Source organism: Lycorma delicatula, chromosome 3 (genome assembly GCF_047948215.1).
Source record: "Lycorma delicatula isolate Av1 chromosome 3, ASM4794821v1, whole genome shotgun sequence".
Taxonomy (NCBI): Eukaryota; Metazoa; Arthropoda; class Insecta; order Hemiptera; family Fulgoridae; genus Lycorma; species Lycorma delicatula.
Window position 1 is genome coordinate 100,378,340 of NC_134457.1, and position 13,894 is coordinate 100,392,233.

Genomic DNA, 13,894 nt, shown 5'->3' on the forward strand with positions numbered 1-13,894 from the left:
TGAAAATCTGTCACCTTGACTGTAACTTGCAACTAATTACTTCATTGTTAACTTGGTTGGCATGTACAACATCCAATGTTTTTTAAAAAAAAATTGCTGTCATTTTCCATGTCCAAATCTCTCCGTTTTTGGCTTGTAATGATGTCTTTCTAATCCCAAAATTTAAGATCAAAAGATCAAGCTAAAGACTTATTTGATATCAATAAAATCATGGAAGAGATACTTAATAGGGAGTGTTCAAAATAATCTTCCAGCAACACAGAAAGCATTGGAGATCTGAATTGTGTTTAGACCATTAAATAATAAAAGGTACATTTCATTTTTATTGGTGCAATACTAATTAAAATATATTTTATTAATTGAATGCATACAAATTAACTCAAAATGCACAGAAATTGTATGATGGTGTATAATAATCTCTATCCCTTTTGACAAATGTTCTGCTGTTGAAAAATGTACTTTGTTAGCAGAAGTTTCAGCATCAAATATTCATAATTGTTATACTTGTACAATGTAGAAAATTGTTCATGGATCTCAGGAATGTTCAAAAGGAAGAATTACATCTCGCAGATGTTTCAGAGTTAAAAGACAAATATCAGTCTATTGAAGAACACACTACAACTTTCACAGTTGATGAAATGATAAAAGCGTAACAGGCAAGTAAATATTTAAGAAACAGCTTACATCTATTCTGTAAGGTTGCAAAGAACTATTTTATGAGAAGCATCATTGGTTTTTAAGATGTGTAAAATTCTTTAAAATCCTATTTTATGCTAAGTACGGTGATGAATTTTTAACATGAATTGTTATATGAGATGAAACTGGATACAGTAGTTTGATCGGGAATCAAGATGTGAAGTTTTTAATTAAAGCAATGAGACTAACCAGAGGGGAAAAATTTTAAGCAAAACAATCTATTGATAAAGGACTTACACTAAGATTTGGGATATACACTTAAAGCTTTCTGGAGGAATGATGAACATCCAATGGCCAATATTTCTTTATTTAATATTTCCCAATATTAAATCTGAATTGATTTAAAAGTATTGAGGAAGAGAAAGCCAGGTATGATTCTACTGTGTGGCAATGCTCATACGCCCATTGTCTAATACCAAAAACAGCCATAAATCAGAAGGAAAGTACTCCCAATCCTAGCCTACAGTTCAGATTTGAGTCACATGTTATCTCTTTTTCAGTTCAATCAAAGGAGCTCTGTGAGAGTAATGTTCTAAATAAATAAAAAAAATTCAAGGGCAGGACTGACTTCAACATAAAGACATACTATTGCTAGATATGCACTATAAAACAATAATATTATTTCATTAAGTATAAAATATTCAATCAAAATCAATGTAATTTTTTAGAAAAGTAGTTTTATTGCCAGAACTTAAATAATGAACTGGAATCATTATTGTATATAACATTATAAAATAATTTCCATGGTTCCATTGTACTTCAAATGAAACGGTTAAAACAGATTTTAAAATATAAAACACCAGCAAAGAAATATAATAATTTAAAAAAAAATCAAATTAAGCAAGCATAAAGAAATTAAAAAAATAGTATTTAGATATATCTTTCTTTGTGGTATGTTAATAAATGCTTGTTAATTTTTTTTATCACAGTTACAAGTAACTAAATTTTAGATATTATAATATCAAAATTTGTTAATAAAACAAAATATTTAAATCAAGATGCATGTAACTCTATTTAAGTTTTTTTTAACGACCAATTATTAAAAGTAATAAACATATTTTCCTCATAATATTTAAAATGTATTCTGATAAGAACAAGAAAAAAGAACACAATTCAAGGATTTAATCACAACATATAAATATATAATACTGCCAATATTTAATTAAACAAAATATTTTTGTCATTCCTATAACTAATTGAAAAACAATAAAGATAATTACAAAAAAATACAAGATAAGAGAAAAACATATTTCATAAATAAAATGTCATAAAATTTATTATAATAACTAAAACAAGCACTGATAAATACAATGAACATGCTAAAAACAAAAACAGACAATAAAATGACAAGACGTAAAGCAACAGCAATCAGCAAGAGGGTACAGGTAAAGAGAGAGATTAAAAGAAAGTGATTCAAAGAGCTAAAAAGAGATAGAGTGAGCAAGAGAAAGGATCAGTACCTGCAGTTGTGCGCTCCAGGTTGGACTAGACTCCACTAACGTGTGCATAAGCTGGCTCCAGTCCTTGCAGCGCCAACATATAACACTGAGTAGCACAACACCACAACACAGTACAACTGCACTCACACGCACACTACAAACATTCATACACTCAATGCACTCTCCTATTAGTGTTCTGTCATAAACACAATGCCATCTACTTAATAAAAGATTTGTTAATATCTTACAGAGCTAAAAGTAAGATACAGCACTTACTAACTTTCAAAACTAACAAACAATTTCATATTAAATTTTTAGTCAATTATCAGGAAATAAAAAATAAGTAACTCTCATAACTAGTAATATTTAATTAACATTACTAATAAGTTACCAACTATATCCAGCTATGAAAACTCACTAGTTTTAAAATACAAATAAGATATTCACACACATACAGATATCGCAAATAAAATTATTTTACTACATTAAAAATTGTGATATTTTTTCTAAAAATGAATTAACTAGCCAAACAACTACACCATTCAACTGCAATATGATTAGTAGTATTGTTAAAGGGCTAATATAGAATGTTTTATAATAAAACATTATTATAAATGCATTTTTATAGTCCACCAACTTACTTTCAATATGATAAAAATAAATTAAAAACAAAGTACTTAACTATATTAAGGTAACCTTAACTTAATACTAGGTCTGTTCAAAAAGTATCCAAACAAATATATACATATATATTAATTTATTTAGATTAAATTTTTTATAGTCCATTTCTTTTTTCCTCTGTACATTAAACAACTGTGTATAATATACAATATAATAATTTTTCTCAGCCACCGTAACATATAGAATTAGAGAACACTCTTACCGTTACTTTTTATGTTCATCAAAATGTTTTCAGGCCCAAGTCCATCTTCAGTGAAATTTTTTATTTTAATAAATTCTTCTTTGTTTACACATACACATTAATTTTAGCTTTTTACATTTTATTTTGTAAAAATTGTTTGTTAATAAAATTTAAAACATTTAAAAAATTTCAGAACAAATATTTGTTCAGTCAAGAGAATGAAAAAGTACTGCAATACGTTTATTATTATTGCAATACTTTAATTGGAATAGTACTGCAATAAAGTGTAAAAGCCAAAATTAATGTGCAAATGTAAACAAAGAAGAATTTATTAAAATAAAAAATATCACTGAAGATGGGCTTGGGCCTGAAAACGTTTTGATAAACACAAATATGTAAAGGTAAGAGTGTTCTCTAATTCTGCACTTTGCGGAGGCTGAAAAAAAATTATATTATATATATATATATTTTTAAATATTAAAGTATAGGTATTAACATCTTGTGTAAAGGTGCACTTTTTTTTGTAAATTCACAGAGCACATCAATCAACTAGTTATTGCATGTACTGATAAAACAGGTGCTTATTACATTTTTATTTTATCCATGATGGCAGAAATGTGTTGAACAATGTTACTTCATCAAGTTCTGCCAAAAGGATGGTGATGTTCAAAGCATACAATGTAAAGATTAACTAGGCTTTTAGAAATAAATTTATGGAGGTCACACAAATAAAAAAAGGAGTACTTTCAAAATGGATGTACTTCAGTTGACAGTGAGAATGATGAATGAACCAATAGACCATAGAGTTAAAATCCAGATGTCATTGACTACGTACACACATAATAGAAAATCTTCGGCTGACAATCTGAGAAGTTGTAAGTGATAATATGATTAACAATGGTTTTATGCACATGATTTTAATGAATGGTTTGGATATGGTTAAAGTTGCTGTAAAATCGGTACCAAAGCTATTTTTTTAAATACTGTTTTGATGCTGCACAGGACATGAACTAGTGCTTCAACAATAATCCTAACTTCCTGAAGACAACATGATAACTTGGTGCTAGAGAATGACCTTTACTGCAGAGTTGTGAATCATGAATATGTACCAGAAGGAACAATAAGTACTGTTTATAAGTACTTTTTCAATAAACAGTATTATCTGATTGAAGAGTTTGGAACAAGAGACCAGACCTGTGGAAATCATGCAAGTGGTAAGGTTTGCCAAACTGTTTACTTATCAAACACAGCTCTTTGGGAGGATATAATGTTAAACACAACACACCTTGTAGCCATTCAAAAAAATAACTATGTAAAACTTTTCCAGCAATGGAAGGACTGCTGCATTAAGTGTGAAGAATTTTACAAGAGGACACATCAAAGAAAAAGTAGGATTCAAAGCCATGAGGCAAGCTATTTCTTTTCTTCATGAACTATTTTGAAAAATTACCTGATCAGGAATCTTTTCAACATATCTTTAGGCAACATATTTCTTAACATGTATGTTCTTTCAAAATATTTTTAGACTTTGTATAGTAATTACGAACATATATATATATATATATATATTAATCCGACCAACCCAATTACAGAATTAATAAAATAGGATGACACCTACTTTATCCCATAATCCGCATCATCAGTTGCTCTATATAATTTTTCAAATCGTTCATTGTAAATTACACATTAAAATTAAAAATTAAAAACCCTATACTATACATGAGATTTAAAATTGTTAAAAAATCTTTTTCAGTTAGATCAAAACAGAAATAAAACTAAAATTTTTTTTAAATTCAAAAATGTTAAACTAAATAAAAATTAAAAATTGCATATATATAAAATATGAAAGTCATTAATAAAATTAAATTAAAGCCAAAATTATGTAACTGTCTTATTTTTTTTTTTTTTTTTTTTTTTTATTACTGATTTTAATTTTGACTTAATTTACAATTTAAAATTTTTTAAGTTAAAAAAAATTAATTTTACTTTTGTTTTGATTTAATTGAATTTTAAATCTCATGTATAGTATATGGTTTTTAATTTTTAATTTTAATGTGTAATTTGCAACCAACGATTTGAAAAATTATATAGAGAAACTGATGATGTGAGGTGCTCGCGAAAGTGCTCTTGCTTGGAATAAGGTAGATGGTGTGATCCTACTTTATTTTATTAATTCTGTACTTTGGTTGATCGGATTAATATAATTTGTACAGTGCAGAGGAAATTGATTCCTGAAAGGATTGATTTTAGAAAAAAAAAAAATTAATAAAAATCAAAATAGAATGCATAAGTAATAGATGCTGTGGATACAATGGAATCCTTAAAGAGTTTATTTTAAAAACCACTAAAGACAAGGTAATAGTTAAAGGTACATTATATGATTTACTTAAACCATATGATTGCAACTCATAGTATTTTGAGTGCCAAACTGGACTACTATGGAATACAGGCTGCAGTTACGCTTGCTGGAGTAATTTAAGAAGCTTTAAAAGAGATTTAATGCACACGAATATAATATTCATGGAAAGAACCTGTCAGATACACACTGATGTCAATCAGATCAATACTATTAAACCAACACTGCAATACAGTTCTTACAATGGTCTGCCTCAGGAGCAGCTAGACATAAAAAGTGAAATTATTCCAGATCAACAAAACCAACTGGCTGACATGACTGTGTCTTCTACAATGTGGTATAAAATTAAACACAGCAACAAAAACAGTCAACTCCCGGTTATCTGCAATGATACCTCTTGGAAAAAATAGTTTTAAAAACTTTTAAACAAGCTACAAATTTTTAAGTTTTTTCACTGTTTGGTTTTACTCCTTCATTCATTTGCTACTTGATTGTGCTTGTTTTGAATATGATAATGCTGTACTTCGGTTTACTGTGGATATTATAGGATGATAATTCATTCTGCGATATTATTATTTTATGTAAACGAGTGTTCAATTAAAAGAAAGTGTTTTCAGTCACTAAAAAAACAATCAATTACATCTTATTTCAAAAAAAAATATCTGAAAGAGTAACATGTACAAAATTTATTAATTTTTTTTAACGTATATGTAATTTTTTTTGTTAGCTACTGCAGTTTTAATAAGGGTTTGTTAACGCATTACACAGTACATGTCTACTGTATGTACAATCTATTTATGTACAATATTAGTGATAATATTTGTACAAATATATCACTAATATATATATATATATATATATATAGATATATATATATATATATCACTAATATATATATAAGTGTACAATATTTGTTACATGTCAATACATATTTTGAATAAACTTCTGGATATTAATCTTACCAGGTATGTAACAGTGTAGTGTCGTGTACTTTATTTTATTATTTACTGTTATACCTTAATATAATAGTATATATAATATATTTCAGTGCAGAATTAGGTCATTTTAACACCTTACTTTAATAAATATATTACTTTTAGATCAACTGTGATTTTGCTATGATTTTGGATTATCTGCAAAGCTCTTCCTGGTTATTATTGTAGATAATCAAGAGTTGGCTGCATTACTAAATTTTGTATTGGTATGACAAACAGTATATTTATTACAAAAATAAAGAATACAAACAAGCTGTAAAATGTGACTAAATTTATTTTACTTATGGAGACCATATAAAAAAACTGCAATAAAAATAAACATGAAATTAGAAACTGGAAATATTTTATATGTCGTCACAATTTAAATAGAGCTATTATTACTAATGAACAGATTCAATTTACAAATCATATTTTAATTACTTCTGCTGTTGCAATCTACATTTTATAAAGATGATTAGTTCCAGTAAACAATAATATTAAATTTTAATTTATCTGATTAAAGAAAAATACTATTCTCTTTTATATTTCTACTCTTTTATATACATTTTAAATATGCTTATGTTTATGATGAATCTATTAAAAATATATTAAGGCAACATTACAATATGTAACTGAAGTGTAATTACTGATGCTCAATTGACAAATACAGGAAGGTGTAACTCTGTTTTGGATTGTTTTGCTTTGCTTGTTTTGCAATGGATCAATCCATTGCTTGCATTGAAAATCCAAGCAATGGAGGTTGTATACCTCCATGGTATACAACCGTGGAGGTATACAACCTCCATGGTTGTGTACCATGCAGGTATACAATCAGGAGGAGAAATACAGTCGATAGTAGTGAGATGGCACACAAGTATTAGTTTTTAGTTATGATAATATAATCTATACTCTGTAACAAAGGTTTTTGATAAAATCCACCTGGTTTTAAGATGAAACAAAACAGAAATTACATGCTTCTTAAATATTCATAAAATACTTTATCATTTACACGTTTAACATCCTTAAATTTATGACATTGAAACGTAAAGAACAGTGAATACTATTTTTAAATATTCAAGCAAACTTTTTTAATCGCTAAAAGACATGGTTGAAGTGGACAGAACCATAAGAGTAGATTCAACCAAATAAAATAAATTGAATAAATTTACATATATTTTTACAAAAACATTAAAACAATTAAGACCTAACTTCATAAGGTCAGGTTAAATGAAAAGTTAGAAATTTAATGAGAAAAAATTTGATAAAACAAGCCAAAATTATTTTATTAATAAACTTACTATACTAATTAAACTATTTTCAAAATTTGTCACTGTCACTTAATAATATGAACCACAATTATTGGTTATACAAGAACCTGCAATTACAATCAATTTGATGTAAATATATTTTAATAAGATCAAACCATAACAAATTTTTACTTATTAATATATATATATCACAAAGTATCACTGATTATCAACATGAAACGCATTTGTTAAAATAAAAATTACTCAGCCAAGAATATAAGACACATTAATAGAATAAAGAAGTGTGCCTGCAATATACATAGTACACCCAAGGTGAAACGGAACAAGCACAAACAATGAATGTATTTTAAAATTTATCAATTCACAGAATTATAATTGACATATAAGATGTTAATGTAAGTGAATGCATAGAGGCAGTGAACATTTTTATAAATACATATCTTCATAATTATTTTTTTTTTGTTCACATCATCACAATGTATTAAATGTAATTTCACATATAGACCTATTGGATACATTTTTTTATCTTCTAGCATAAAATGCATATAACTTGTACATTTTCAAAACTGAATTTTTTTACACTGTATGTTTGATACAAATATTTGAAAAATAAAAATTGTGAGAAGGAATAAATATAACTTTGAATTATGGTAATTTATTCTTAAAAACACCTATCACACACAGAAGATCAGACAGTGAGGCAACTGGAAAAATTTTGTTGAAAAATTACCCTACTGCCCCCTGATTTAGGTACTAGCAAATTTTCTTTTTCTTCACCTTAAACAGTGACTTGGCTAACAAAGGTTTGACGATGACAATGAATTGAAACATGGCATTTCTGTGTGATTTAAGTCACAGCTGGCTAAATTTCTTGAGAAGTTTGTGAAACACCATGAAAAATATGTTGAAGTTGCAGGGATTTAAGTAGAAAGTAATAAATAAAATTAGTTTTTATATGTAAGTAATAAAGTTTGTTCATATTTTTCAGTTTTGTTTTTATTTCAAAACAGGACTTAACATTTTAAAAACATGCCTTATGTTATTAGAATAAATGGAGATAAGCTCACCACTACCCTACATTAAATGAAACCTATCCCGCCAACAAAGAAAAATGAGGATGTAATAGCTCAACAATATCTAAAAACGGCAATTTTTATTTAATCAGAAAACATTCCTAATGAAAAACTTTCAAACCATAATTATGTAACAATAAATGATTTTATAAATGTTAAAAAAGTTTTTATCAAACCAAATTGTTATTTTTACTATCTATATATAAATAATATATATTAGTTGATGTGTGTACACGTACACTACGAGTTTAAAAAAAACTAATATAGGTTTAAAAAATTTACTTGCTTCATTTTAAAAAAAATGAAGTTAATCTTTAAAGAGAAATTAGCTGAAGATTTACAGAATATTTAAAGTAAATAAGTACAGAGAAAAACAAAAATTCTTTTTACTAAAATACAGTAAAACTTCCCACTATTGGAATGGCTTAAGAACTACACTATGTCTGTTATTTAGAGGCATTGGCTATTCAGAAAATGAATGCAGTATTATGTTTGGTTTTTGTACAGAAAAAAAACACTGAATAGAACTAGAGTATTGTGCATTTATTTCATGTACATTAAAAAAAAAAAAATAGTTGCTAATTTAAAAAGACTTTTTAAAATTCAAGCATTTTTAACTGTTTTTCTGAAAATAAAACACTGCCCTCTATTTTAAAAAAGCAATATACTGTACTACTGTAACTGACCAATAAAAAAGAGAATAAAATTACTGAAGTATACTAAAATGGAATAAAAACAATGTAAGCTACAAAAATATTAATCAAAGCTACAGTATACAAGAATATTAATCAAAACACATACAAAAAATTATGTAATGATTAAAATAAAAAACCAAATACGGATATATACAATTTATTTATATATATGGTTCAAAATAGTTGTCTATTTTCGTTTAAACTACCTGGTACAAATTTTTTTCGATTATTAAAATAACACCTTCTGATAATCCTTTTTGTAAGAAATATTCATGTGTATTGTTGGAGACAGCAACAAGAACATGGTTGTTATTCGATACGTCCTCTATGTTGAGCGTGTTGTCAATGTTCAGGTACTCTTTGTAGTTTCCAAATGGTCCAATAAGTTCTTGTAAATTCACTCTGTTTCACAAAATTTTCATATGTTTCAGTATGATTTTCAAAGTTGGAATTGATAGTTTGTTGAGGTTAATACCAATTTTACAAAAATATTTCTCACGTTGTAGTAACCTGCTTTACAGCCATACGAATATGTAAAACTGCATCCAACACATAAATGCTTTTAGAAAGCTCTTCAGCATTCATAACTTCCATTGTTGACAATAAGTACCATAACATCTTTTTTCTGTACTGAATTTTAAAATTCTGAATAATCTCCTGATCAAGCAGTTGACATACTGCAGTAGTATTTTAGGGAAGAAATATCAATTTTACATTTTCTAAGCTAATGTTAGGGTGGGATTTTGCATTGTCCAAGAGTAATATGAGTCTCTATTTTGCCTTCCCATTCTAAGATCAAACATTAAAAATCCATCACTATGTACCTAGTCAACCAAGTTTTTTTTATCAGGATACCATTCAACTTTTAATAAATTTATGTTTACAGCATTACAACATCGTGCTTTGCAGAATATTAATAATTTTTCAAATTCACTTGACATATTGACAGCCATAACAGTCACCCTTTCTTCTGATTTCTTCCTCCCTGCACATTTTCCCTCTTTCAAACACATTGTTTCATTGGGCAAAGCCTGGAAAAAAGACCAGTTTCATCACAATTAAAAATCTTTTTCTTTCATTATAACTCGAGCGTATTTCATTCAAGTTTTCCTTCCACTTAAGACATCAAATTTTCCTCTGTAGCACCAGCTTCACCATATACATTTTTACGCGAAACGTTATGTCTAATTCGGAATTTATCTAACCAACCCCCAGATGCTTTAAACTCATTTAACCAAGTTCTTTAACAATTTCTAACGTTTTCTCATGTATCAATGTTCCACAGACTGGAATGCTACTGGACTTAACATACAAATGCAACTGGAAACTGAACATACAGTAAACGTACTTACAGAATAGGAAAAATAATGTCAAAAAATACAAAATACAGAATAAATGAATTAAATATTAGTTTTCTTTTATAATTTTACAAAGTGATTAATAATTAACTAAATGTCTCTAGAAAAAATTGGTAGTAAAACATTAATTAAAATTTTAAAAAATTCATTAAAAAAAATTGAATAAAAAGGAACTGCATTATCACAAAGAAAAATAGTTCTGAATGATACACAATAATGCATTCAAAGCTTGTTGCCATCTACTAGAATCGATGGGAAACTAAAATACAATAGACCTTCAGGATGTGGGAATAGCACTGAGTGGTAGCCATCCAACCCACCATCTGCTGCCATAGCAATAAATGATAGAACGCTAAATTATCCTCCAAACAAAAGATATATTAAAGGGCGAGGCAGATAGAGCTACTTTATTTTACATCATGTCATACACTATTTTCACTTATCTAAACTTCCCTACTAGTGAATAGTACCCACAGTGAAAAGTACTGGAATATCTATAATGTAAAACAAATGAAGTGCTCTAATATGAATTAATAATTCATTTAATTATAAACCTCTTTGTATTATTAATATCTGTAAAATATAAATAATAAGTATGATGAAGTAACAAGTTTCTTTCCTTGAAGTTTACTGTCTTAGGAAGACAGCAAACTGAATTTGCTCACAAATGATATTTGTTCAACATCTACAAATTTTCAGGGAGTACCATATTGGATAAGAAGAAAAAGCAGAGAAATAAGTAAAATGTTCAAATTTGAAGCCACATGCAATAAATTATTGATTAGTGAATTTAAATTATGCTATTTGTGATTTCCCTGTGTAATGGTAAAACTATGTTGGAGTTTAGGGGTAATTTGCACTGCTCTATAAAATAATGTTAATACTATTTCTAGACCTACCTCTAAGTGTTATAAACTAACTGTATTACTATTAATAAGTATTATCAGTTATAAAAGAAAAAACTTGAAAGGTAGGTGAGTTGTTTTTAAGAGAGAAAATTCCTTAATTCTAAATGTTATTCTATTAGAATTTTTTTTTTAAGGGGAAAAAATAATACTGCAAAAATTCATCGTGTTTATGACATAACTCTAAAAAACAACAAATTAACAAAGCACACACAATAAATCAAACTCAGAGGCTGGCAACAGGATATATGTAATATATAGTGACTTTACCATCAACTTATAATCTAAAAAACAACTGTGTTCATATATATATTAACAGATGAACAAATATATTTTTCATTGCTTTTGCTAATTAAGGTGATATCGACTACTTCAGGCATATTCATTATACTTGCTTTTGGCAGTTAATATATATTCTAATATTAATATAAACATTCATATTAAATGACAGACATTATCATCAATTCTAACCGATAATAAATATCCTAAATCGCCAAATGTAATTGATGGTTTTTAAATATGACTAAACATAATAAGCATCTGTTAACATAAAAATTTTATAACTATTACATCTATATATGTAAAAATTTATTATTTTATTAAATCTCAGCAGCGTATGATCTTAATAACAGCTGGAAATTAATTATTTTTTTACATAGTAAAAAGAAAAATAAAACAAGAAAAGAAAACTGTCACATTTTAGATTTCATATTAATTATTTGATTTTCTTCCTTATATTATGATTTAATAATAGGAACACAGTTGAATCTGTGCACATGATCACATATAACAGCAGTGTAGATGTGTTTGATAATAGTACTCACCACTCCCTGAATGCAAAAGAAGAAATAAAAAATCAACAATCAAATAAAAACAGATTTTTATAGAACCAATAAAAAAAAAAAAAAATAATAAATTAAAGGGTTATGAATTTAAAAAAAAAATACATCCGATACAAAATAAAGTAATTTTAACAAAAGAGAAAACAAAAATTTCTCATTTGAAATAATAAATGTCTAACTATGACAAGAGTTAAGTACTTAACACTTTCGTTGCATGGGCCAAATATTGACAAAATTAAAAATAAGTGAGACAAACTAGTGCAAATAATTTTTATAAAACTTGTTTAAAATGAGTTAACATGTGAATATAATGTAAATACAAAATAAAATTAACACAAAACAAAAATTGTGTAAAGTGCAAAAAAAATTACTTTCAATAATGAGTAATACACAGTAATCCTTTGCCACGAAAGTGTTAAAAGGAAAAACAATAAACAAACAAAAACACAAGAAGAAATTGTAATAAAATATTTTGAAGATGAATTATTTTACCCAAAAAGCTAGGGATGTTTATTATATTTATTAATATAAAATAAATACAATAATACATCAACTTTAGTAAACAAACATCAATTAACAACATTAAATTACAGTAATTAAGGTAATAATAAAAAAAATGTATTCTACATTATAAAGAAAGTTTTATTAAATCCAGCCTCTGAAACACACTATTGTATCTGGAACCCACTCTGCCTTTTTTTTGCAATTTCTGATTTTCTATTAAATTTAATTTAATATAAAACAAAATCCAGTTATATTCATCTCTATAAACTCAATAATTTATTATAAATTTACAACCAATCTCCAATAAGAACCTCATAATACATAAAAAAAATAAATACATTAATATAAATAATACAAATCACTCATTAAAAAAATAAGACATAATGTTTCAAAATATACTTTTATAAAATCTTAATCAAAATGACAAGATTTGGATTGGTATAAAAATAATATATCTCAAAAACTTTTGGGCTCAGTTGGGGAAAATGTACAGCTTTTCCATTAACAGCACTTTATCTTAAAAGCCCCATTAAATTCTTCCTTGTAAAAATTATATGATATTTTAAAGCCAAGTCCATCACTAATATTGTCTGTACTCAAATCCAAGCTAAGAAATAGTTCTAAGCGTTCAATATTACAATGAATTTATTATTTTTTTGGACTCATTTCATTTCTTTCAAAATAAGTTTTAATATTTTACATCAATTTTTTTCACAGTTATTTTTAGTATTCTGATGAAATTGCATTTATTAAGGACTTCATATATTCCTACCTTTTAATGATTATACCTTCTTCTTAGATAATAATTCAATTTTACATGTTCAGCTCAACTGATTGCATAAAAATGATAGACAGTAAGTATACTTAGGAAAGTAATTAATATTAATAAGTAATATTATTAATATTAATAGTATTATTATTA

General features: G+C 26.7%; 1 protein-coding gene across 9 annotated transcripts in view; it reads right to left on the reverse strand.

Moving 5' to 3' along the window:
* LOC142321826 (CREB-regulated transcription coactivator 1-like) overlaps positions 1–13,894 on the reverse strand; it is a 211,175-nt gene that overhangs the window by 21,387 nt on the left and 175,894 nt on the right. Inside the window, exon 12 of one of the 9 annotated variants that reach the window (XM_075360265.1) lies at positions 9,198–10,394. The exons of the other annotated variants lie outside the window; for them this stretch is intronic. Within the exon in view, the coding sequence (XP_075216380.1) occupies positions 10,188–10,394 (207 nt within the window). The 3' untranslated portion in view covers positions 9,198–10,187. Of the gene's footprint in view, positions 1–9,197; positions 10,395–13,894 lie in introns of those variants that run through there. 9 annotated transcript variants of the gene reach the window in all.